Source organism: Melampsora larici-populina (assembly GCF_000204055.1).
Source record: "Melampsora larici-populina 98AG31 unplaced genomic scaffold MELLAscaffold_25, whole genome shotgun sequence".
Taxonomy (NCBI): Eukaryota; Fungi; Basidiomycota; class Pucciniomycetes; order Pucciniales; family Melampsoraceae; genus Melampsora; species Melampsora laricis-populina.
In genome coordinates this window covers 570,853-597,127 of record NW_006768789.1, presented here as the reverse complement: position 1 = coordinate 597,127, position 26,275 = coordinate 570,853, and the positions used below count along the sequence as shown (strand labels likewise).

Sequence of the window (26,275 nt, the reverse complement as noted above, 5' to 3'; positions counted from 1 at the left end):
CTGCATATTTGTAAACCGTCTTTTTTTGTCCTTTTTTTCCCTCATGTAATAAAAGATGGACCCAAGCTCGTCGTTCTACAGGAAAACAGCGATCTTGGTAGACTCTATCATTAAGAACAACACTATGCTGACAGAATTCAAAAACCGCGATCTTCTTGGTCCCAAATCACTTGTCACAGTCTGCCCGAGTGATACTGCCTGAAAGAGCGAGGCGCCTTGAGTGCAGCTGATCATCGTTTTTCACCCCAGCATGTGAACGTTGCACTGTCGTATCGACTGGTTTGAAAGGAGACTCAGCGTGGGTACAATTACGGAGCCGCGTTTGAATCGCGGTCTTCCAGACAATCAAAATTTGAGTCCACACATTTGTTGATGGCTCGGCCTCACAGAGGTGGGAGTCGCAATGTTCAATTTGCCTAGATGATCAAATATCTTGTGGATGTTGTCGAGAAATTGCTTTGTATTCCTCTCATCTTTTTTACGACAAATTCCATTTCTATCCATTCGGATCGGTGGATATGTCATGATCCTTCAGGTTCAATAAATACCAGAATAATCAAGCTGCATACGAGAGGAAAACAGTCATGACTGCGAACGGAACAGGTATACTTGGAAGGCATCTCAAGCTATTCACAAGCCAGCTCTTATGCCTTCCACCATCTAAGAGCAACTATCAAGCAATGGCTATTTTTTTACAAATCAACAATTGATCCAAACCGGGGCTCTGCAAGTTCAGGATCTCAGTCCCTGATGAATAAATTTGGCCCTTGGACCGGGTGATCACAACGCGGTGAGTCAAGGTTATGTCGAGTGCGGGTTGTTATTACATGTGGTTTTGTTGTATGTAAACAGGAAAGTGTCGTTGAGTAGTTGATCGATCATCGTCTGAGTACCTGCCCCTGTGACACTCTTCATCATCTATTCCGACTTCATTATGCTTGTTCGACAAAAAACTTGCTGTCTATCACGATCGCCAATCGATGTACGATTAATTCCTAGCAATTAAACTCGACTCCCATCTATCTTAGGAAATGTTTCCAGTCACCCCTAGTCGTTCGAAACGAGTGAAGTACACTTATGGTAAAGGCATTGCACGTCCCCGGCCATCGCTAGGCTTTAGCCAATTCGACTTCGCCTCTGAGGACGTCCCTGATACGAATGCTCAAGAACTTCTTCAAGTACCACACCAGTCTAGTTCTGGAACCAAGCAGGAACAAGCATGTCAAGTTCCAAAATTTCAAAACCTACCCGACACGAGATCCCCGCAAGCTGAGGCCATCAAGGACCCTGCTAAAAGAATCTTGCCTTTGCGGTCACGACGCCTACCACCCGATCATCCGGACGAGGACGTTATCGACACGATTTCTGGAAATTCACCTGTCGTGCATAATCCGTCTGGCTCTGATTTCGAGCAACAACAAGTCTGCCAACTTCCAAAAACCAAAAATCAACGTATCACGAGTCCCTTGCATGATGATACCATTCAAGGGCCCGCTAGGAAAATTTTACCTCTGCGATCACGCCGGCTACCACCCGATTATCTGGATGATGACACTGGAAAATCTGCTCGAGAATCATCTCCTGCCCCTGTATCGGGACTTCCAGGAAGTCACGCGGAACCCAGAGAACGTGTTGGGCCTCACCATTCTAAGAAGCAATCAAAGACCGATTCCTTCGGGAGGAATGTTGTGGCAAGAACATCTCTGAAACGCAGCATCAGTCTAGGAGATCACGATCAGGCGCTATCAAATGCATTGCGCACGGGGCACACAGTTTGTTGCACCAACTTTCTCGTTTATGTGCATTTGTCTCGTTATTGGGAGGTTGATTTGTGTTTGTTGTGTGCTGTTTGTTGTGCGGCAGGCTTCCAAGCCTTTGCAGCCTGAATCATCACTGCAATCAATGCGACGAGATGCCCGTCGTACGACCTTTCCTGCTGCAAAATCATCTCATACAAACTCCACTACCTCCAAAACAACAAAGCCAATTTCCCGCACCATCTCTTCTATATCGCTCGAGTTTCCGATGTCCTCGAATTCGAATTCTCCTGAGAGGAAATCCACCAGACTTCTCCGCTCTAGGAAAGCCCCGCGGATTTCGAATGAGAATTCCATCGACGTGCATGCTGATGCGCCCAAGGACCTTTCTGATATCTTTTCTGTCCTCGAAAGTGAAACAACGCGTGTAGTCCATGGCCGTGTTTCTTCCAAAAGGCCACATTTGTCTCGGATGATGATGCGTAGTCAGTCGTCTAGCGGTATATTATCTCCTCCGCGCAGTCCGATACGCTCTTCCGTCTTGGATTCGACTAAAATGACACCCTCAAAACATGTTCCTCCCTCATGGGGTGCAGCTTCTGATATTGACCCATCCCAGCCTTCCACGCAACCTCTTACAGGGAACGCAGCGCGGACCCTTGCTCGGCATGTTTCCTCGGATATCCTTGGTTTACCTAGGCCGGCTGAAACCATAAATTGTGTAAACCTGACTGCTAATTTGGGTCCGAGTGGCTGTGTCCAGAAAACGTATGGTGCTCAACGTACATTCAAAGAAGATGAAGATGAAGTTAGCATGCTTTTACCAATCGAATCCGACGGCCCTCCATCATCTTATGTGCAGCGGCGAACTTCCGCTGCTGAATCCATGCATCTTCTCACAGCATCCCAAATGAAGCCTCGAGAAACATATTCAGATCTACGAAAGAAATGGGGAGTTGATGAAGACGAAGAGGAAGCTGAGAGCCAACCTGATCTACGTACAATCTCACATCAGAGAGCAGCGGGATCTTCCAAACGCTTTGTAGATGAACTCTCTTACCTCTTTGAAGGCTTGTCTGGTGATCAAGAAAGTGATCTCGAATTCAAGCGAGTTGGTGCTCTAGAGCTCATTCGGAAATTTATCGATCCAGGATTCGTCAAGGATCTCAAGACGAATGGAATGATAGAACAGTTTTATGAAGTTCTCCGATCAGCAGGAGCTGGGGATGGTGATGCTATACTCGATCTCACTTTACTTGTGTTCATTGCGGTCTTATGTTGTGAACATCAAAGTTTTCTTGAGCCTATTCTGCGGATCGTGCCCAAGGACTCGACCGATCCACTTTCGACTCAATCGGATTGTCTGAAGGTTCTTTCAAAGATCATTGATAGCGAGGAAGCTGGTGTTAGAGCTAGTGGCGCTCAGATCGGTAAACGAGAATCTAAATCGGTCAGTCTCTTTATAAGATCCGCTTCTAAACGTGGTCTGCAAATTGAACTTGATGTCGATTTCTCAGCTCGCAGATATCACAAAAATTGTCAAAGACACTTCGGTAGCAAAGCGGTTGAATAATTGCGTCAGTCCATTATGTGTTTGCAATTGGCTCACATAAATTCACTCATGCCTGATGTGATCCACATATCCATCCAAATGATCTTTCCTGTAGACCAACTCTGTCGTCTTGGCTCTATTCAGCGTGGCTTCCATCTCAGCATTTCTACCGCGCCCCGGGCTTTTACCACAGCGTGCAATCATACAGTCGGGTGCTTATCATGCCGTCCTAGCACGCTTGTTGGCCGATGCGTGCATCCTAGAAGGTCGCCTGGAAGCCTATGTGAATGGATCTGTAAGCTGACCAGTATTTGTGTCCCATTGTGACGCTGGCAAAGCAGAAAGACTAACCCTATCGCTTTGTGCAGGATTTATTACCACCCCAGGCCCTCATAGCTGTTTACCGCGTCAACCGTTGCATGGATGTCATTGAGGCGTGCACGATTTGCGAAGAGGATGGAATAATGGTCTTGGAGCGCGATCAAAGCTCGTTAGCAGCTTGTTTTACTTCGTTACTGCCACTGTTTCACGTACTGGCTACTCAACGCGAGGAATGTGCAGCCTCACAAGGACTTGATGTCCTGATCGGATGCTTGCGTACTATGGTGAACGTGACTAATCACAACGAAGCCTGGGCTAATCTATTGACGACGCCCATTCTACTTCAAACACTTTGCGGCACTTTGAATCTTTGTCGACAAGGCTACCAGAAGTTTATGAGCAAGGTTGATCCTTCTCCTCAACCACTACATACAGCATCCGAGTCACCAGTTGAAAAAGATAAAAAAACATCTGAAGGGTTCAATCGTGTCGCGCAAGAAATTGTTTTCGATCTGATCTGTGTCACGCTGGGACTACTTGCCAATCTCGTCGAGCAATGTTCGAACGGCAAGCAACTAATAAGGACTGTTTGTGAGTCTCTCAAATACGATATAACTCTGAATCCCATCTGATATTGCATATCTCACATTGATACTTTGAGGATGTCTTAGTCATTCACGATTTCCGACTGGTTCTGACCAGAAAATGCTGTATAAAGTGTCAATGTGGGAACTCAGTCAGTGCGTTTGAAGAGCTGGTGGGACTCTACCTTTATCCACCTTGCAAGGCCCCTGTGAGCACTTTGATTCGATTTCTTGAATATTTCCCAACGCACATACCTTAAGTGTCTTGTTCCATCAGCTTGAAATTGATTTATTATTTTTTCAATTCGATCCTTCAGGCAGAAGCAGACTTTGTACGCACTTCAGTCTGCTTGCTGCTTAATATTTGTATCAACATCGAATCTGAGGACGAAGTGAACACCCTGCGTCAGGCAGTGGAGTCAAATCACAATAGACAAGGCTCGACTCACCAGGTTGCAAAATCAATGAAATCATTGATGATCGATATGAGCAATGCTCAAGAAATACAACCGGAAGATGAATGATTGTAGAGGCTGATAGATGATAACTGGGAGTTCGATTGTCGAAAGATGAAGATGAACATAATCACGTTCCTCACGCTTGAATAGATCGCAAGTTTTTTTCTACTACTGTTCGGGGTCTTTTTCGCTTGTCTTGATCACCAGGGTTGGTTATATGTATTCGATTCTTGAAAGATTGATGGACAATTAATGGACTGTGGATATATACTCTGTGGATGGCGCTTTGGCACAGTATATTTGACTTGTTTTTCGTTTTTCGGTGCACATAGAGTATCTGTATCATATTACCTTTGAATCTTTGGAACAGACGGAGAAACATTTCTAATAACAAAGAAACCAGAGTCTTGTTGGATTAATATGACACCAAGGTTTGTGAAGTGATTGCGCTTGGTTGTAGCTCACCATCGACTACTGTCTGGCCCTTAAGCTGACAAACATGATAGCACCAAGATGCTCCAAGCTAAACTATGAGTTTTTATCTCAACTATAGCCTGTACATGAAGCTTACCACCTGGTTGCGCGCCGGAGGTTAGCTGCATTTCTCAACAAATTTGTATATAAGAATGACTTGTTGCGATTACCTGATATTCCATTGCTGGACTCAAAGCATGTCACCAAGCAAGTGGACTGTAAAGTCGTGTGACTAAGAGCCAACATTTCAGTACATGTGACAAACAAAGGCTACATTTCTAACATTCTTGTGACATATGGAAGATCTGATCTCAAGGAAATGGAAAATCAGTGTGAGATCAGGATCCTAATGATACCTAAACTCCTTCAACATTTGTTCATTGTCATCCAAACTGTCATCAATCATCCACACTTCTGTTCCAGGAGTGGCGTGTTTATAGATATGGAGAGTGGACAAGTGTGGCCTTTCCATCGTGGATGCCTCAAAGCAGAAAGGTGAAATCCTTGACCAGCGCCTTTGATTGTCAACGTTTCAAGCCACCCATTTTGTCATGTAAAGATTGACAAACAAGCTGTTCCAATTGGTAAAGAAAACTTATAATAGCAGAAGATAAGTTACATAAGCACAAAGCAACACAACATAGATATTCTAAAAGAAAGAGTCGATCCCAAGAAATAAAAATATGAGCTAATGTATTAATTGCGGTCAGTCCACGGCCTGGTTTATGGTCGAGCAAAGTTTTGAAATTTAAAAGTCAGGCGGATTCGCAATTCACTTCCATTCACATGATCTTGACGACATCGTTGGTTCCCCCACACCATCCAAAACCGAAGGTACATATTTTCTTAAATATATACACACATACATGATTTAAGATTCGACGCCTTTTGACTTGATGCCATTCAACTTTTTCTTATTCACATTCACATTTTTATCCTTCTTCTTATTTCCATAGATTTTTCCTTCCTCACTAGTCCTGATCAGCTCCTCAATCATCTGTCTTCCTTCTTCCACACGTTTTAACCAAGGCCTCATCCTTTTCTCTTCAACCCATGCCAAAAATTCGGCTTCTTCTTGTTCAGCTCGATATGCAAAATACTCTTCTAATCCCATCGCAGCTTCTTGTTCTGTCAATGGCGGGAAGGGTCTTGAGGGGTTATACAGGTTGGCCAACCAGCCTGGTGGTATGGACGCAGGTTGAGACGAGCTAAAGTATTCTTCCAAAAGTGCTGTGGCTTCAGCTTCATCAACAGCTCCTGGAACTGGAGCTGTGTCGCGCTTGGGTGAAAGGGGTAGAGGCGATCTGATGGTTGTAGGATTTTGCTTGGGGATTTTTGCTGAAGGAGCTGGTGTACGCGTTGGTTTGGGAGCAACAGGCAGGATCCCAGTATACAGTTGCGGAGCCTTAGGATCGTAGCCGTTGGTTGACTGATGCAATTGGATATGCACAGAGGATGATGGGCCGGGACCATGGTGAGACTCGTAATTTGAGTGATCGCCTGCTGCGTGGGAGTTTGAGAGAGGGTTTTTGCTCTGCCGCTCTGGATTAGACGGAATCGATTCTTGTGTTTTGCTAGGGGCAGCTTTGCGAGTCTTCGAAGCCTTTGCTGGGACAGAGACTGGCTTGGACACCAAGTCCTGCACATCGTCAACTGAAATAGTGATTTGAACGCAGTCTGATTAGATTAATGTTCATCTTTTTCGGATTGTTTTGGAGGTGTCTCGGTTAAAGATAAGTCAGAAGCTACAAGCTTACCGGGCTTAGGCTTGGTCTTACGATTTTTTGGTTGAGTGTGCGAAGACTCTGTGTTTTGATCCTCATCAACTTCAGGGAGCACATTCACCAAATTTGTAGCAATTTTCACAACACTGGTTTGGTTCTCGTTGATACCTGATGAGTTGGAAGTCGCCCTGGTGCGTGTTCGTGACGCAGGTGCGCTAGTGTGATTCACGGGACCGCGTGTGTTGGGAGCAGTAGATGGTGGTCTGGAGGTTGATCGAGAAAGCTTATTAGTTTGCGACAAAGATACTGGAGGCTTCAACGAAATTTCTATCGGATCAGGTGATGATAGAATGTGACTAGCGGACACAGATGTTTTATGGGCAGCGCGGGGATGTTTTTGACGAGATGGGGCTGGGATAGGAGGGCTGGATTCACGAGCACCAGCAGGCGATTGATCTCGGGTTGGGCTAGTGACAGTGGAGGAAGCGATTCCTTTTCTAGCAGGGCGTGATGATTTCCTGCATTCCGCTAAATGTCAGACTTGCTGAACTTCGGAATTTCAAGGGAAGATAAAAGCCTTCAATCCATAGGATTACATGCTTACCCAGACGCGCTGGTCACGGAAGTGCCTTTCTTCGAGACACCGCGCGAGCTCCGGAGATCGAGGGGGGCAGCAGTCGATTCAGGAATCGCGTCATCCTGAACACTACTAGCGGGTTTTCTTGTGGCGGGAGTCTTTTTAGCCGTGCTGTTAGAAGCTTTTCTACTTGATTCAGGCTTGGCCTTGGTCTCTGGGGGTGGTATAGCAGTAAAGAAGATACATGGTCCCTTTTTAAGGTGAATAGAGCTAAGAAAACGAAGCAGAACCGCGTCAGGGATCAGTGGGAAAATATATCATTGTCTGATTTTCACTCACACGGGATCATCGCCCGCTTCCCAATCTGACACGGTTCGGCGACAATAGCAACATGACGTGGTATCATCTATCTCAAGTTTACGGCCTTTCTTGAATGAATTCGGCGCAAAATGAAAGCCGGCGCGGGCCAACTGTCGAAAGCAGACAAGTCAGCCTCTTTCGGGGTATTTTCAGTGAAAGCTATGGATTACATCGATTCTCGTAGGTAGGCCTTCAAGACCTTCGTGCCTCCATTGACCAGCCTTTCCGCAAAACGTGGCTAACCGAGCTTCGATCATCGTCTGTCCTCTAGGAAACCATGAGGCAGTCGGACCCCAAGGTTGATGAATAAGATCAGGCCACGCAGGTACTTGTGTGTCACGCTGACGGTCTAGAATTGCGATCCGTGCGAAGGGACAATTTGGAGCTGGGGATGATGGAGATGGTCAATTTGGGTGCTGTCTTGGCGGTCCGGTATGGACAAGTTGTAGGCCGAAGTAAATGCTAACCCCATTCGAGATGGACCAACCATGGATCATCGCTTGCGACCCAATCTTTGGTTGCCTCGCCACACATCCAACAAGTCGTCCTATCTGGCTCCGATTCAACAGGATCGTGAAAGTATCCAGCTGAAGCGAGGATTTCAGGGGTAAGACTGAATGAATCAGGATGAGGCCAGCGTAGGGCTTTCGGGGTGGTTTTCTTGCACTTGAATGACACTGCTCGAGCGGAATGTGAGCAGAGCTCTGGACGATTTGCAGGCCGATCTACGAGGTCCATCTAGATATTGTGAGTTTCGATCGGATGGAAGACGAAGACTGAGGATTGAAGTTTTGAAGTGTTGAAATGTCGCGAAAGGAAGGCAGAGTAAATGTGTAAATCGAGAAATCAGCTGAGGAATTCTGTCGTGGGAAGAGTCTCAATGAACTGTACCGTATTCAATTCCACACCCCGCGCCTGCTCTCATATCCGGTACCGTCCATATATCTCCAGAGACACATGTCACAAGCCCCACCAGGTCCCCATTGGCTCACGATGCTGTTGTATCACTTTCCCCAGAACTTGAGTTCACAATGTAAGCATTTGTTGCATTATGATCCTACATGTACAAAGGTAATCATTTGACGGCGTCTGAGAGATACTGAGATAATTGGAATAAGATTGAGCAGAGAAACCAGGCTTTTAGGAAAGAATCAGTAAATCACAGAGACAAGATGTTTTCACATGTAGGTGGTTTACACTTACGGTACTCAAAGCAACTATGTACGCGTACATAGTTGCCGTACATAGTTTTTTTTTGGCGGGCGAAATACTTCGAATATACTTCTTTTGTTTTTTTCCCCGCCAAAAAAAACTATGTACGGAGACAAGATGTTTTCACATGTAGGTGGTTTACACTGTTTCAAAAAACACAATGATGAAAAATAGTCCTGATGACGAAATATGACAGTCAGCTCCTTTTATAAATGGTACACCTTCATCAGTTCACCCCTCTCGCCAGCCCTACCCTAAGGCTAATACCCTTCATCTGTTTAAAATTGGCTTCCTCTTGTCAACTGCCCCCTTCAATCTCAGGTAATTTAGGCTTGGGATACCTTTTCTTGCTGAATTGTTTCCTGATTCCTCAATCTGCTTCTGCTTTTGAAAAACTATGTATTTGTGTCACACATTTTTCTTGTCAAGTTCAGATTTTGTTAACAAACCCTACCATCTATGTTTCCACCCAGCATATTTGATTTTGAAGAAGCATTTCACTCCGCTTTTGTCTGTACAAGTGTAAATCATGATGAAAAACATGATGTACATATGTAGTTTCTGTCCATTTTTGCTAGAAAGGCGTTCTCAAATTGCCACAACCCGGCCCCGACGTCATCGGCCTGATGGTCTAGTAGTATGATTCACCCTTAGGGCTGGCGGTATTCACTGCTTCGCACTGATTGGGTGAGGTCCCGGGTTCAATTCCCGGTCAAGCCCCTCCTTTTTGTTCATGATCATACAGGTATGATCATGGAATCCTCTTGTCAAAGTTTTTGAGAAGTAGAAGATCAGAAGGTGATGTGATAATATGGCTTGAGATATGCGTACACAATGGCTTGCTCATGGGAGTTGGAGTATAATATCAAAACAGTTTTTGAGAGTGTGTTGTTGTGGAATTGCTTTATTTGTCTTGTCTCCTAATGTATTCTTTGATTCTTGCCGCGCTTCCAAGGCTCTTTGGCTTTGGAACGGTGGTATACTCACCGTATATGATGAGTTTTTCGTGCCCAATGCGAGCCAAAAACTATTTGAAGTTACAAATCATTTGTGTGTGTGTTGTTATTCCACCTTATCAATGAAATGGCTTCTTTTGGAATGAGGAAAGATATGGGCTCTTGCTTCTTTGGTCAAGCTGGTATTGTAGAATTGATATCAACTGCCTTTCCATTTACCTTCACGATTTGATCCTTCGATCTCAGTCTATTGAACAATCAAGAATGTAAGTCTCGGAGGGTCCTCATCAATCTGAACTCTCTATGCCTCTAGAACGTGATATCCTTTCCCCCAACCTTGTACCCTCGGCTTATCCAGAAACTGGACTAGTCTGCCTCTAAAAAATGTCCAGAGAAATTGGGAGGTGTTCTCATGACGTATGAAACTCATTTTTACGCAAATGATCGAGTCATCGACGGTGTTGATCGAAGCTGTGATGAAAATTGTGCCCGATGCAGATTTGCAAATTCTCGGGATTCGTGGACCGTGTCACCGGGCCCTGTTTTGTGATCCTTGATCAGCTTTTGCATCAGGCTGAGCCTTGACTCAATTCTTCCATCGACCCATGATGTGGTCCATTCTTCGAGCGTACAATTCAGCCTTGCTACATCGACCTCTCTCGACTCAGATCTTAACTTCTCGTTTGTCAAACCTTCAATCTAGACGCTCATTGGCTGGTGTCTGAAACATTGACTTGATTTATTTGAACCCTCGATATATCTTGCTCCTACACTCGACGGATGTGATCGGTTATTGGGAATGATGTAAAAACCTTTGTGATCCAAGTCGCTCTGTTTGGAGGTGGAGATATTATCGCTCAGCAAGTGAGTTATATTTGCCCTCATAATGATGAGCTGCGTTTATGTAACTCCATATCATCATGAAACTAAAGACGTCCGCGTTTTGTGTTGATCGTGTTCATTTACTTTTCCCATTGATTTGGGGATGAAGCTATTAGAGAAGAAAAAGGGGAACCATGAAGTAAGACTTTCATCTTTGATGGACATCCGTGGAGACCACTTCTTAACGCACCTTGACACGCTTCCCCGCAAAGTGGGCCCGTACGTTAAGATTGGCATCGTATGGTGGTAAGATGAACCTTTATTGACCCTCAAGCCACGATGGATTGAAACCTTCCTGATACCAGAGACGCTGTAGGTTTTGTGTTTGCTCCTCTTGCGACGAGATGGCTCAAGACGCTGGAGTTTATCAATTTTAAGAATGTCATGGCAAGTTGAGTAACTCCTGATCTAAGTCTTCGAATAAACGTGAAGAAACTCGGCTCAAAAGATACATGTTTACACAGCAAGGGCTCTGAAGATCGGGTTAGATCAATTTGTTGCCGCCCCGACGATGCTCGCTGTGTTTTTTACATCGATGAATTTCTTGTCAGCTCTGCTTGCATCCGAATATTACTTGTTTCAGTCTTACGGAGCCAGCTCTGCTGACTCCCTCCTTTGTAAATTCTCCCTTGAACGCCTCAATAGGGAAGGAAATGATCTCGAGCAGGCCGAGGAACGATTGCGAGAAAAATGGGGCCCAACTCTATATCAAAGTTGGATGAGTAAGTCATGACTCCCTTACGCTACATATTCCATACCTTGAGATATGTGATTTGATGCGTTTCTTATTCGAAAACTGTGCGTTCATTTGGAACCTTTACCTGGTGTCCAACAAGTCTTTGTCCCGTTCCAGACGATCAACTTTACGCTTGCGCCTCCGCATCTCCGGCTCTTGTTACTCAGTAAGTTCCATTGTTGAACTAGAGATCATGTACGCATATATTGGTGGTCGCATATTACAAACTCATTTAATTCTGATGATGTGTTGCAGACGGCGCGTCTTTGTTTTGGAGTGAGTCGGTTTTTGATCTGGCTCTCTGTTTTCGATTTCATCACACTGAAGCAATTCTTGTTCTTCACAGATGGTTATCTTTCCTATACCAACGCGGCTCATGTTCCCGTTTCAGGTAAAATAGTCGAGAATGCCGAGAAGGTGCTTGAGGAAACTAGGCATAAGCTCTCTTGAAGCGTGTCTTCGTGCCGTGGGCATCCACCAGTTTATTCTGACACGACCGGTCAAAGGTTCCCAAAGTCTAGGCATTTCGCCTTTATGACATTTTTGTTATATGTTCATTTGATTCGAATTGTCCATGTTCTTTCGTCTAGGTCGCATCGCGACTTTTCCCCCGCCTTGATTTGGTGTTTATCTGATTACATACATAGAACTCCCAACATTCAATATAGACATGTCATATTTCTACTTTGCAATCTAATCATAGACCTATCATTTCTGTAGCGTTTGATACAACATATCATGGTCACATCCCATAAACTCGCCCTGATCATTACCAATATCTGCAGCTCTATACCCAGCTAGAATGTGTTCATAACATGCTTCACTCCATACAGATCATGCACAATTAAGGATGGACAATAATGCCCTATCTGGCAGTGTTTGGGGAGGGGAACATATTCCAAGTCTTTGTCCTGTGGTCTGAATTGCATTTGAACTTCCCACCAGAATTTGCATGGTCTCAGCATAATAGGGATTGGGCAAAATGTAAAATGTTGATGTCAGGGCGCTGAATTCAACTGAATCATAGTTTAGACTTTGTGGTGATTCTGGTTGCTCGACAATTTCGCCCAACCCATGATTGCCTCGGATGTTAAGCACCCAAGATCTCCTTGGATTGGAAGAGAGACTCTAAAGAAGTGTTGTGAGGTTTCTTGGTGCCATCACAAGCTCTTGTATCTTTGGCTCTCTTTGCCTGGGTGCCATAGTGTTGTTGTGTGCTGTCTTTAAAGGTATGTTGTATTACAATGGCAGTGGAGTGATTGCACAGACTTGAAAGCAGCCTGTGCTTAGGTCATCAATTCAATGGACAATTTGCAATGTCTATTATATCACTTTAGTGATCTTGAAGAAATTTAGACATTTTGTCCGTGTCTAGTGATTATTTGTTGAACAGAAGAGACACCATTGTCCAAAAAATTTCTTTGAATATTACATTGGTAGCTGCATGTTGAAACTCATTTTGATGAGATACATGCAGTGATCACTTGGATGAGCTATCATTGTTCAACTGATCACCCTTTCTGATTGACTACAAGACACAAGTTGAGTTATCCTGACTTAGGTGTGCAAAAACCAAAATAAGTGTTTTGGAAGTCACAGCACTCTATCAACACCTGCGAATATATACTTGAACCAGATAAGGGCTTACACCCAATTTTCCCAGGATAAACTTTTGTTTCGAATCCTTATACAAGCTTATCAGCTACATCAGCTCATGACGGATGTGACAAAGCATACGCTGTCAGTGATAACTGACATTGTTCAAGGTTGTACTGGCTACACCTCATGATACTGAGATGAGCAAAGATCCAAAAGGTTCATCAGCTACAACTGATGAGACTGAGATCACCAAAATACAAATTGTGAGAGAAGAGGAGATTGGATGAATGAGAATATGCAAAGAACAATGATGAAAGTGATACATGGGAATAACTAACCAGTGTTATAGAGCTAAAACTGCATCATCTTAAAAATGCTCAAAACTAGAACTACTCAGCCAAGATTGAAGATGTGTATGGTGAGAATCAGATCATGAAAGTTAAGCAGTTGAGCACAAACGTGGCTCGTGTTTGCTGTGTACTTAAAGTGAAGTGGACAAGGTTGATCCGAGCTTGACTTGATTCGCAAATTGAACTCAATCAATGGAGAGACCAGAACGTGACCTTTAACTTAACTTGGGCTTAAAGGGAGTTAATCCAGATATGGCCCGCATTTGTCTGAGGATAATTGACTCAGTCTCAGCTGATGAAGTGCATTAAGCTTCTGAGTTATAGCTGATACGCAAGATGACTGATCGAAGGCAATTCAAACGATCGGTTACATCCACACCATCTTACGGAAACTCTATCGCGCTCTCATTTGCAAAGAACATTCTTATCTTACATGTACTTCTCACTCAGGTGCTTCCCCTGATAGTCTACGACTGGCTCTCATAGGACCTTTGATTCCACTACCTTGAGTGATTCTGGAGATCGGTCTCACATACTTCGTTGACAAGATCTGCGTGCTTCTCAATTTCATCTGTTATCTGACTTCATCCTGAGGCTTGTCAATTCTTGAATATTCGATGATGAGAAGGACAAAAACTGCTCCCTACTGGGGATTGCAGGCTGAACCTCTGAATTTAGCAATTGCCACTTTAGCTGGCATAGGTTTCCTGTTGGTTGTCGTTTTATTTTTATTTTTTCCATTCGTTCATTGACTTATAATCCTACCTTTTACATCCCCCATGGTATTTTTGGACTCTTACTCCACATTTCGGGATACCTTACTTGGTGCATCAGATTGTTTGGATATGATCAAGGTGTGATGGGTGGTCTTTTGACCCTTCCAACATTTGTGGCAACTTTTCCGGAGATCGACACAACCTCTTCCTTCTTGACATCTGATGAAAAAAAACGAAACTCTAAAGTTCAAGGTGTCTCCGTGTGAGTTAAACAAGTTTCAGCAGACTATATGCGATTCGATAAAATGTCTTTTCATATTTTATAGCCTAATTGTTTCTTTCTTCATTGTAGAGCGATATATGAGATCGGTAAGAAGTGACTTTCGTTTGTAAAATTGAAGAAGATTGAACTTGAAGAGCCGTGTCGGACTAACCGACTCATACCTGGATAGGATGTATGTTTGGAGCCTTGTCCTGTTTATATATCGGAGACTGGCTTGGACGAAGGAGGGTGATTTTTTGGGGTGCATTGATCATGGTTGTTGGTGCCTGCCTTCAAAGTACTGCTTTTAGTCTGGCTCACTTTATCGTTGGTCGGATCGTAACGGGGTGTGGAAATGGGCTCATCACAGCGACTGTCCCCACCTGGCAATCGTGAGTGGATTCGAAAGTTTCCCGACTTGAGTTTTGTAGTAAAATCCTACTTGAATCTTTCAAACTACCCTTTGTTTTCAGTGAATGCTCCAAACCGCATAAGCGAGGAAAATTGGTGATGATTGAAGGCGCTCTCATCACAGGTGGAATTTGCCTGAGTTATTGGATAGATGTCGGTCTATATCTCGCCCATATTCTTGTATAACGGGTAACACGTGAAGCCTAACACTGAGCTTTTTCTTTCTACGCCCAGTTCGGGTTTTACTTTGCCCGGAACACTACGATGGCTTGGAGGTTGCCAATCGCTCTACAGATCATATTTGGACTCATCATAATGTCGACTGTTCTAAACCTCCCAGAATCACCACGTTGGTTGATAAAGAAAGGTAGAATACAAGAAGCAGAAAAGGTCTTTGCAGCTTTAAATGGTACAAGCTCAGATTCTGCTATCGTTCAACGCGAAGTGAAGGTATAGCCAAGGATTTGAAGTGGGCTTGTCAGATCACGCTTAGAGTCTGATTACAATCTTCAACAGGAAATAGAACATTCACTCGCTTTGACTGGACAATCAGGCCTCAAAGACTTGTTCAAGATGGGACCTGCTCGAAATTTTCACCGAGCGATTGTGAGTCAAATACACTGCTATGATGACTTCACTTATGCGATATGGTGGTATGGGTTGTTCAGATGATTGATATATTGTCCATATTTCTTTAGCTCGGATTTGTTATCCAATGCTTCCAACAGATCAGGTAATTCACTCCAACACACCCTCGAACGAAGTTATCATATTGCTAAGGAGTGTTTCCTATGAAGTGGTATCAATTTGATCAGCTTTGTTTGTCATAATTCATCTCGTTTCTAATCAAAACCGGATTGAAATACATAAATTGACGAACATTATCATCGCGTTCTAGTATGCTGCTACAATTTACGAGAGTTAGTCTCGATTTTTTCACTCACATGAGCATCAGAGGCCAGAAAAGTCGATGTTGAGATGGTCTCTTTAAACTACAGATTATCTCGGATTAAGCCCTACACTCTCGCGCATCTTAGCAGCCTGCAATGGCACAGAGTACTTCCTCGCCTCATGGATACCAGTGTATACCGTTGGTAAGTATGCGATCAACAGAGCACATCGAACTGAAAGCAAACATTGACATCTCAATACCGCTTGTAGAGACTTTCGGTCGTCGGAAGTTGATGCTCTTTGGCGCTGTTGGTATGTGCCTCAGTATGACCATCCTGACCGTGACATCTTGGGCAGCAGATCCGATAGTAGGTCGTGATTCGAAATCGGCCGCAATAGTTGCTGCGGTTTTCCTTTTTATCTTTAATACGTTTTTTGCAATCGGTTGGCTAGGGATGACGTAAGTGAAATATCTTTTTATTTGGATCAAATCATCTACTAAGGCTTTCTTCCATGGGATCATCAATGAATCTTTAGTTGGCTGTACCCGGCGGAAATCGCGTGTTTGAGTACCAGGGCTGGTGAGTTCTCAATCTGCTTGAAAGATCTTGAAAAAATGTTGACTAACGGAATGTATAACTTTTTCATTGTGTGGAAATAATTTTTATAGCATCTAATGGAATCAGCACTGCTTCAAGTTAGTACTTCAAACTTCTCAAGCCAAAATGATGCGGACCTTCGAAATTCTAGAGGGTGATCTAAAGTATGAAAAGCTGACAAAATAATATGGATGAATTCCCAAAAATTTGACGGTAGATTGGATATTCAATTTCATCATTGTACTAATCACTCCAATCGCCTTTGAGAGCATTGGATATAAGACTTGTAAGATACATCATCGTTTCCTATCAAATATTGTTCAAATGTAGCTCACTGATTCCATATGGTTTTGTTCTTTCAAAAGATATCATTTTTGCAGTGACAAATTTTTTAATGATTCCAAGTGTTTATTACTTTTTTCCTGAAACTGCCCATAGATCATTAGAAGAGATAGATGACATCTTTAGTAAATCAGGTTGGTTTAGTGTTGTTAAGAATTCATTTCCTTCAATCACTCCACTTAGATTTAAACCTGAAGAATCTAATGAGTTAGTATCAAATGATAAAGAAGATGAAAAGATTTCTTTGGGAAGATTGTCTTGATGTATATAGTAGTACTACATTTTGAAATTTATCTGAAGTTTGTATGATTTTTGAAACCAGTTGGGTGGATTTTGAAGTACCATGTGTGTCCGTGATATAAAGTATTAGGAATGCAGACAGATTGATTGCATATGAGCAATGTCAATGTGACTATGCAGAATAGCTAAGATCAGAGCTAGATTCTTGTCCTCCTTCACCTATTGTTATGAGCTAAACGTACGCAAAAGTAGCTTAATGAGTTTCTTGAAAAAAGATCATATGCGCTACCATAACTCGCGATGCAAACAGTTGATTGCACATTAAGCTGTTGGACTTTTTTCCCTCAGCTCCACCTACCGGTTGGAGCCAAAAATCCTCTTCCTCGTGTTCGTGAGAGTTCCAATTCATTTTCTATCCCTTAATCAATCCCATCATGGCCATCTTGTTCAAGTTCACGTGCGTCACCAAACTTAACACGTTCACGTCATCTCGCGATCACCGACTTGTAAGTTGTATGTAGGGTAGTATGTAATCGGATATGCTTATAGTGAGGAATGACGCATGTGTTGTGTTGTTGAATGATCTCGATTGAAGTTGAAGAAGGACCAAGGAGCATTCCAAGATATTTCATAAAGCACCATTGTTAGTCAACTTCAGCCTTCAAACCCAACACCTTCGATGGCTTCACTCGTCTCTCGACCACCTAATTCAATCATCAATCCATCTTCTCAAGGTGGAATAGGATCATATTATCAAACTAAAACTGAATCACTTCAACTTACAATCAATCGTAAAACTCAAAACCTACGAAGATTAGAAGCTCAACGTAATTCTCTAAATGCAAGAGTTAGACTCTTACGTGAAGAACTTCAACTTTTACAAGAGCCAGGAAGTTATGTTGGAGAAGTGGTAAAAGTGATGGGAAAGAAGAAAGTTTTAGTCAAAGTTCAACCTGAGGGCAAATATGGTATGTGATGAATTGAGATCGGAGCTCAAGTCTTGAAGTTCATATTCACTTACACTAGCCTGTATCTTTTAGTCGTCGATTTTGCACCTTCAATTCAACTTTCTCAACTTACGCCTGCTCTTCGGGTCGCCCTCCGATCTGACTCCTACCAACTTCACTCGATCCTTCCCTCAAAAGTCGATCCACTCGTATCTCTGATGATGGTAGAAAAGGTACCCGACTCAACTTACGAGATGGTGGGTGGACTAGATAAACAGATTAAAGAGATCAAGGAAGTTATCGAACTACCTGTCAAGCATCCCGAACTCTTTGACGCCTTGGGTATCGCTCAACCTAAAGGTGTACTACTCTATGGTCCTCCAGGAACAGGCAAGACCCTATTGGCTCGTGCCGTGGCTCATCATACAGATTGTCGTTTTATTCGAGTCAGTGGTAGTGAATTGGTCCAGAAATACATTGGTGAAGGATCAAGAATGGTTCGTGAGCTATTTGTGATGGCACGTGAACATGCTCCATCGATCATCTTTATGGACGAAATTGATTCGATTGGTAGTTCAAGAGGAGAAAGTGGAAGTGGTGGTGGTGATAGTGAAGTTCAAAGGACGATGTTAGAATTATTAAATCAACTCGATGGATTTGAACCTTCTAAGAATATCAAAGTGATCATGGCCACCAATCGAATCGATATACTTGATTCTGCTTTGCTTAGACCTGGTCGAATTGATCGAAAGATTGAATTCCCTCCACCAGGCCCTGAGGCTAGGATTTCAATCTTGAGGATTCATTCACGAAAGGTCAGGACTATATTGTCATTTAGACCTAAGCTCGAATCTTTCCCCCAGAAGACTGATATTTGTCTTTACAGATGTCACTCACTCGTGGAATCAATCTCCGAGCACTCGCAGAAAAGATGGATAATTGTAGTGGAGCAGAAGTGAAGGGTATTTGTACCGAAGCAGGTAAGTCTCCTCGTTTATAAAACATCTCATATCATTTAGGCTGATGAGAATCTCGCGGTTATTAGGAATGTATGCCCTCCGTGAACGTCGTCAACACGTAACACAAGAAGATCTTGAATTGGCAGTAGCTAAAGTCTTGAAGAGAAACATGGTGCGCATCTCTCTAGTGCTTTTGAAAGCTGTCTTTATGTTGCTGAGAACATTTCTTTGTGGACCTTTTCCTTACCAGGACTCGAGTACATCAACTAGCAAGCTCTTCACATGAGAGAAAGTAGCATAAAGATGTTTAGCTTCTCAGATCCTTGTACTACACTTACGCAATCGGAATCACGTAAATTGTAACTTGAGCTCGAGGGGTCACGTAGTAATTAATTTAGAAAATATGATTGAAAATTGACGATGGAAGAGATATGAAAATATCCCCCATTTTCAGTTTACATCTCCTAATCGCACAAGCACTTCACTTCGCGAATATATGAGTTGACATCAAGATTTTGTGTGAGTTGCTAGTTCACAAAGGAATACTCCCTCTGTTACGCTTGCCCAATGTATAACACAACAAACTAAAATGATCAAGAGTAAGGTTTGACCAACCATACCAAAGAATATATGATGTTCACAAATATTGTACACCTAGAACTTCCCAATAAGCCGGCTGGCGAGTCTTTTTATGGCATAAACGCGAGGGACTTGTCATTTTTCTCGGGCCTCTCAGGTGAATCGATCGACTTTTCAAATCGGCAGGCTCTTCTGCCTCAAGTTCTCACTTTCCTTCATGTTTTTTGCGGAAAACCCCATAAGCCTAGCAGCGCTGTCTACTTTTGTTTTGCTTGCTTTGTTCAAATTCTCTGTGTAATCAATTTTTTGTGATTCTTTTTCTTGTCCTCCAAACTGGATCCTTATAAGATCTATGAAAGATTCGCCTCGGATTTGAAACTCCGAAGTGTTCTCGGATGCTGCTATCCGAGCCCATTCGGTCGGCAGTGAGTGATCCAGGTGGATGTAAGCCCAAGCCAATTCTGATTGATGCAAGAAACACGAATCCCACAAAAGGGTGGGAAATATGTGCGTGTCAAATAAATTCTTGATGATCCTAATTTCTGAATCGATCTGATGATGATGACACTTTTAGAAGTGTAAAATCCGGCTCAGACTGCCATGCATTTGTATGGATGATGGTTTACTTTCAAAAGGCCCTGTCAATAGATCAAAGCAAGTATGCATCACACTAAAAGTGGAGCTTTGTCACCACTCTTTTATCCCAACCATCTCCGTCCGCCTCCGCACCACGAATGTTTTGAGCTGATCAGGTATAATTCAGTGTGAGACCGATGGTTAGATTTATGATTTCCATGTTCCTGAATTTCGTCGCTTTCATGCTCACTCAAGTAATGCGAGAAAGATGATTGCTTTATCAAAGGTTTCTGTTAACTGTCAACTGCGGTTGGTTGAGTAGTCAATTTGACAGAGCCAATCATTAAGTGGAATAATCAACATTTTAGATCACCACCGAGCCATACTTTATCTTTATCTTGCATCTTGCCTTGCAACTCTTGCTTCCTGGTGTGTTTTATGATTATCTTTGTTGACTTTTTTTTCATTTTGCCTGCGACAACTTCAACTTATTCTTGCTCCGCTTTGCTATCTTTCTCACGCCGATTAGGTTTTTATCATCTCGAAGACATCCCATGCAATCATAATCATCAAGCCATCAAGTTATATATAGTTTTTGTAAATATTCAAAGTAACAGTGTCTCATCTCTTACAATAATCTATAAAATCATCGTACTAAGTCATTCTTTTGTCCTTTCTATATTCTTATCTTCTTCGATCAACCCATTTTTTCCCCAGAAAATCTTCAAGTCTTGAATCAAGGAAAGATTATAATACTTCAAATTTCTTTTGATATATCTACAACCTTTTCGTAGTTCTTGATTTGTGAAAGATTATGTCACAAGTTTTGATAATCTTTCATACTTTTTTATCTCTTGGTTTGTGAATTTTCCATCTGACTTTTTCTTATACTTGAGTGATTCACAAGAAGAAGAAGTCACTAATGTTCACAAACGTTTTCCTTTTGAATATTTCTGAAAAGCTTTTGGTGCATTCTTTTCTAAAGCTATTTCAATCATCTTTGAAGAGGTTCAAAGTACCTCACAAAGCAACTTTTCATTTAAAGTATGCACGATCATTATCAGTTTATGGGTCAGTGTGATCGCAGTTCTGGCAACAGCGGTAGTCATCGGTCTCAAGGACGTTTTAATGGCTACAGTAGGATTAGGAGAAATGCTCAAAGGAGGATGCCAATTCTCACTTTTGTTCTACCTCAATGATACTATCATGACCACCAAGAATTCTCAACGGAATCCTTGGATCGCTTGGAGGTCTTTGATTGCGGGCATATCACTCGGTATCAGTTTAACAGTCAGTTTGATTTTGGTGATCTTTATTGGCATCAGAGAAGGGAACACTTGGTCCATGATATCGGCATGGCTCTGTCTTAGCAGTGTGAGGAAAATTCTCAATCTTTTGATTCCAACGATGACGTCTTTTGATTCCAACGATGACGAGTTGGGATACGATGGTAAACAATTCTGATACCAGTTTCTATCGCCTCTTATCAGGTTGTCTCTACTGGCTCTATCGCCATGTTAATATGGTCTCGAATCTGCAGTCACAGTCAGTCATTAGGGGCAAAGAAATCTTCAGACAACCTCCGTCTTGCACTGGGAATCATGAAAGATGAAGGACTCGTGAGTAATGTTCATTTGTTTCCTTCCAAGAATCTCATCACTCGTTTTCTTGCATCTGATTCTGACTTTGGCGAGAACGAATGAAAGCCCGCTGTAGCTCAACTAGTTGTACTTCTCTATTTTTCGAGTACCAATAAGAAACAATATCGTGAAGTCATCTTTTTGAATCTTTTACCATCGATCTTGTACGCCATAGCAGTCATCAACCGTTCCAGCAAATATCATCATCCGATCACTATGCCCAAGTTAAGTATCTTGAACAGACGCAGTATGAGCATCAAAGGACCTAGGCTTCCTTCCCTTGGTAACAATCATTCATCCAAAACAGATGTCGTTGTGAAAAGTCCGACTCAAACTTTGATAATTCAAATGAGATCAGAAACGGGAGTCAATCAGATGCAAGCGATAGCAATCAAACCATCAGAAGATTCCGTAGAAGATCTCAAGAATCCATCGAACCGATCTAGCTCTCTTGACAATCCTCCTCAAGATAGATATCCTAAAGAATTCAAGCATAAAAGTCATTTAAGTGAAATGGATAGTATGTTTGATAATCATAGTTTTTATTCACTTCAAAGTAATTCAGAAGGAGCAGAAGCTACATGTAATCAGATCCCTAAACTTTTAGAAGAAGGTAAACTAGAAGCTCGTCTGGCAGTGATCAAAACGAACCGGTCCACAATTCAAGCAGACGGTGAAGGTTATGTGATAGAAGAATGGCCAGAAATTCATATGGTAAAGAAGATCAAACTCGAACCACGTGCTTTCTTACTTCCTTCTCAGCGACCTAAAAAGCTTACTGAGCTCGAGAACGATAGTCTTGAAGACATCCTATCCACCCCAAAGCCAGTGAATACCAGTACGCCAGTCTTGATGGAACTCTCTGACTTACGAAAGAATTTGGTCGCCCCACCTCCACCTATCTCATCTTCGTCATCGAGGTTCAAATTTTCAAGTCCCGAGTTTCGTAGTGATCGTCAAAATTCTAGAAGACCTTCATCTCCCGGTTTCTTAGCCCAGACAGCAATGGAAGAGATTCGTAAACTATTCCCGCCTAAATTAAATTTAAGTAATAGTTCATCAAGAAAAGATTCGTCAATCAGTCAATTAGGTTTGATAGGAGAAAGTAATAATGAAGAAGATGATTTTTGGGGACGACATAAACGTGCGGCTAAGAGATCTTATTTATCATCTCATTTTTATCAACAACCGATCAAGAAAGGCTTCAGTCATCATTTTGAGATGAAATCAAGATGGAAATCTGATGAGACTCAATCGAGCAAAAATCAACAAAGTACCAAAGGTCAACTTCATCAGAATGATGTCTATCGTGCTTTAGATTCTTATCGATTTGGGAAACCTGTTGAAGTAAGTGTTCGAATTTCTTTTAATTTCTTTCAACTTTTTGCGAGTGTCGAGAACCTTTGTCAAATATTGATAGCTTTTTGATTTTTAGTCACCACCGGCAGTCGAGATATGTGAAACAGAAGAAATAAAAAGTACTGAAAATGATAATGAGATTCCAATGATGATAACCCCAACAAAAGATCACAAAATCAGTCAAGAGGGACTCAAAAGAAGAAGATTAGCATCTGTTTTAGATACTAATCAGCTCATTCATCGTTTGGCTACTAAATCAGTGGATAATCTTCTTTTGGGTTGTGGTTTGGGTAAGTCGAGAGAATTTGATGAAACTGGAATTACAATTAAAGATTGGTTTGAAAGAAGACCTTCTACTCAACTTTGTTAAATCCAAAGAATGGTGTTCTGATCCCTCAAAAAAGTAGTCAAATGATTCTCCTTCTTGTGTACATACTTTGGTTTTAAGATCATTCATTTTGAAGATTTAATTTTATTCCTCATTAGTCTTCTGGAAGATTTTGTTTTATAAAGTGTTTCTTATGATTTGATGGTCTTAATTATTTTATTTATCGTTTGTTTGGCATCTGAGTGATTTCGTCCCTGGCGGTTCAGTGGCATTGTCAAGGTTTACAGCTGGTAGAGTTTGCAAAAGCTTTATATTCAATACACTCTTAACGGCAGATGGATTTCTTGCAAGAATGGTTGCTAGAGGTCGCTAAGTCTAGCTCAAAAGACGGTTGGAACAAGACAACAAGATTTCAACAAGACCGCTCTGATAAGTGGAAGAGAAGATATGTGCATGTATGTAGATGATCACCGTGATCACCAAGGAAAAAAGTACAAGCAGTGAATTGCTTTTCCTGTCTTTCCGGTGAATGTATAAGGTAGCTAAAGGTCTCTCCATCAAGGTATTTATATTGTAACATGAGGAGACACAGTCCATTGTTGAGCCAACTACCAAGTGAGTAAGAAACTACCTATTACCACAAGCATAATATAATAGTAGTAGCCTATAAATGGCTCATAACACCTTTTTGTCTTCTTGTTGGTTCAAAAGGTTGAAAAAGCCATTTTGACAAGGGCTTAACAGGAATGGCCATTTTTGGGTAGAAAAGGGAGCATTCCAAGCTTGAGAAGGAGTAAGAGAGTTGTGTTTGTGGATAGTTGCTAAGTCATGTGGTGGGCGGGGCGCAAATGACCTGCCCCATGGGCGGGCCTTCTTGGCTTGTTTTGGGGTTGGTGTGCCCATGTTAGGTTTAGCTCTATTCCACCCAATTTCCCAGGCAATTATGTATGAACATTGTGTGTTTAGCATCTAAATTTTCCAAATTCCATCTCAAAGTCCTGGCAAAGATGAAGTGGAGCAGGAGGAATGACATAGGATGATACTGAGAGTGTTTATAGACTAGAGACTAATAGTTTAGTTGAGGAATGATGATTGGGACAAAGATGACCTTTTCAATGATTTTTTTTAATGGTGGTTGATGATATGCCCCTTTTTGATCACCAACAGTATCATGAAATATAAAAATGCTATTTTTGATGTTCTTGAGATTTTCTCAAAACAAATTTGTGTCAAGGCTGGGACAAGGGGGTTGGGACAAGGGAAGAGGTTTATCCAATCTGAGCAGGTCTTGTATTGTGATTGTCGGATAAGGAGAAAAGAGCATCTGTACAACATGGAAGGGTACAAGATACTAGCTACAAATCTGTGACATGTGTAATGTGTGTCATCTCTGCAAACCCCAGTTCATAACAGTATCCCCCCTTTATGCCCAAACTCCCTCTTGCAACTTCTGCATTCTTTCCTGGGCAGCATTAAAAAACCCAGGGGGAAAAAGCTTGCCCTCCTACTTTTTCTTCTGTGACCTCTTGTATTTACTTGCTGCCATGAGAAATTTTAAATTAAAATTATCAATTAATGCCTTGCAGTTGCCCAAATTTTCCATTGGCTCCCATGAATTGTGCTCAGGTCCAAATCCTTTCCAACTGATAAAGTATTCTTGTTTCTTGTGCTTCATTCTGCAGTCTAAAATTTCTGATACTTCCCATTCTGTGTTGCCTTCAATAAAGATTGGTGTAGGTTCTGGTTCTTGCTGGCCTTCAATTTTGTCTACTTTGTGTTTTTGCAAAACTGAGATGTGGAAGACTGGATGGACTCCCTTCATTGAAATGGGAAGATTCAATTTGTAAGTTGAATTTGAGATCTTTTTCATAATAGGGAAAGGACCTAGCCATTGGTGTTCCAATTTAGGGCTGGGTCGAGTTGTAGATATATTTTTATTGCTCAACCACACATGGTTGCCAACTTGCCAGTCTGGTGTGCTTCGTACTTTCTTCTTAAATTGTAATTCCATTTCTTCTTGACTTGCTTGTAATTCCATTTCTTCTTGAATTGCTTGTAAACATTCCTTCAACTTGTCTTGAACCGCTTGTAAAATCTTGAGTCTGTTCTCCACTGACAGTACGCACTGTTCTCCTAAAGGTTTGTCTCCAAAGGTTGTGTTATACCCGTAGTTAGCTTTAAATGGCGAGACACCTATTGACACGTGATCCTTGTTATCATAGGAGAACTCAGCGGTTGGGAGTAGCGCTTCCCAATTGTCTTGTCAGTACCCAATAAAGTGGTGTAAGTATTGTTCAATACTTTTGTTGACAATTTCTGACTGTCCATTGGTGCGTGGGTGAAATGAAGTTGAGGGTTTCAAAGTGATACCAAGCCTCTTGCTGAGTTCCTGCGTGATCTGTGAGATAAAAATACTGCCACAATCAGATATTATTCTCTTTGGTGTGCCACAAAGTTTCCAAACCTCCTTCAATAACAAGTCGGCTAATTGCTCTGAATTCATGCTCTCATGGCACGGAATGAAATGAGCCATCTTAGTGAGTCTATTGACCACTGTCAGAATGCTATCCTTTCCGTTCAATATGGGCAGTTTTGTTATCAAGTTGTAGCTGATATCTGTCCACGGGCCTGCAGGTATTGGCAGCGGCTCAAGAGATCCATAGGGTTTCTGGGTAGAACTCTTGACTCTTAGACATGAATGACAACCATCCGCGTACTTGTTAACATATGATTTCATAAGAGGCCATGTAAAACACCGTTTGATTAAGCCTAATGTTTTGGCTTGTCCTGGGTGTCCTGCAAGCAATCCATCATGTTGGCTTCCTGTGATTTTACGTTTTAGTGAGTCGTCCTCTGGGGCTTTGATGCAACCGTGGTGGTAGAT

General features: G+C 42.2%; 6 protein-coding genes across 6 annotated transcripts; 5 read left to right on the top strand and 1 right to left on the bottom strand.

Moving 5' to 3' along the window:
* Nucleotides 1-3,871: 3,871 nt before the first annotated feature.
* Nucleotides 3,872-5,061, top strand: MELLADRAFT_72198 (uncharacterized protein; the record flags this gene model as incomplete). Its single annotated transcript, XM_007411537.1, has 3 exons — nt 3,872-4,221; nt 4,302-4,423; nt 4,532-5,061. 3 exons carry the CDS (start codon nt 3,912-3,914, stop codon nt 4,736-4,738), a joined length of 639 nt encoding a protein of 212 aa, XP_007411599.1.
* Nucleotides 5,062-6,017: 956 nt separating this feature from the next.
* On the bottom strand, nt 6,018-8,650 carry MELLADRAFT_116884 (uncharacterized protein; the record flags this gene model as incomplete). The annotated part of the gene is made up of 6 exons (XM_007411427.1): nt 6,018-6,799; nt 6,904-7,388; nt 7,475-7,717; nt 7,787-7,917; nt 7,978-8,192; nt 8,275-8,650. 6 exons carry the CDS (start codon nt 8,543-8,545, stop codon nt 6,018-6,020), a joined length of 2,127 nt encoding a protein of 708 aa, XP_007411489.1.
* Nucleotides 8,651-10,572: 1,922 nt separating this feature from the next.
* On the top strand, nt 10,573-12,273 carry MELLADRAFT_56469 (uncharacterized protein; the record flags this gene model as incomplete). Its single annotated transcript, XM_007411538.1, has 10 exons — nt 10,573-10,656; nt 10,802-10,839; nt 10,967-10,996; nt 11,070-11,103; nt 11,174-11,248; nt 11,322-11,403; nt 11,503-11,579; nt 11,694-11,759; nt 11,849-11,869; nt 11,940-12,273. The coding sequence occupies 10 exons, from the start codon at nt 10,581-10,583 to the stop codon at nt 12,041-12,043; spliced, it is 603 nt and encodes a 200-aa protein (XP_007411600.1).
* A 1,692-nt stretch (nt 12,274-13,965) lies between these two features.
* On the top strand, nt 13,966-17,025 carry MELLADRAFT_48894 (uncharacterized protein; the record flags this gene model as incomplete). Its single annotated transcript, XM_007411539.1, has 16 exons — nt 13,966-14,251; nt 14,377-14,520; nt 14,611-14,623; nt 14,707-14,912; nt 14,994-15,084; nt 15,166-15,381; nt 15,448-15,537; nt 15,630-15,664; nt 15,729-15,750; nt 15,830-15,851; nt 15,930-16,025; nt 16,093-16,282; nt 16,360-16,403; nt 16,493-16,519; nt 16,639-16,707; nt 16,787-17,025. The coding sequence occupies 16 exons, from the start codon at nt 14,160-14,162 to the stop codon at nt 17,023-17,025; spliced, it is 1,596 nt and encodes a 531-aa protein (XP_007411601.1).
* A 596-nt stretch (nt 17,026-17,621) lies between these two features.
* On the top strand, nt 17,622-19,319 carry MELLADRAFT_43949 (ATP-dependent 26S proteasome regulatory subunit; the record flags this gene model as incomplete). Its single annotated transcript, XM_007411540.1, has 5 exons — nt 17,622-17,971; nt 18,044-18,765; nt 18,837-18,930; nt 18,996-19,081; nt 19,160-19,319. 5 exons carry the CDS (start codon nt 17,683-17,685, stop codon nt 19,193-19,195), a joined length of 1,227 nt encoding a protein of 408 aa, XP_007411602.1.
* A 1,559-nt stretch (nt 19,320-20,878) lies between these two features.
* MELLADRAFT_107799 (uncharacterized protein) lies at nt 20,879-23,764 on the top strand (the record flags this gene model as incomplete). Its single annotated transcript, XM_007411541.1, has 6 exons — nt 20,879-20,921; nt 21,026-21,514; nt 21,555-21,609; nt 21,812-23,051; nt 23,140-23,353; nt 23,658-23,764. 6 exons carry the CDS (start codon nt 20,879-20,881, stop codon nt 23,762-23,764), a joined length of 2,148 nt encoding a protein of 715 aa, XP_007411603.1.
* Nucleotides 23,765-26,275: the final 2,511 nt, after the last annotated feature.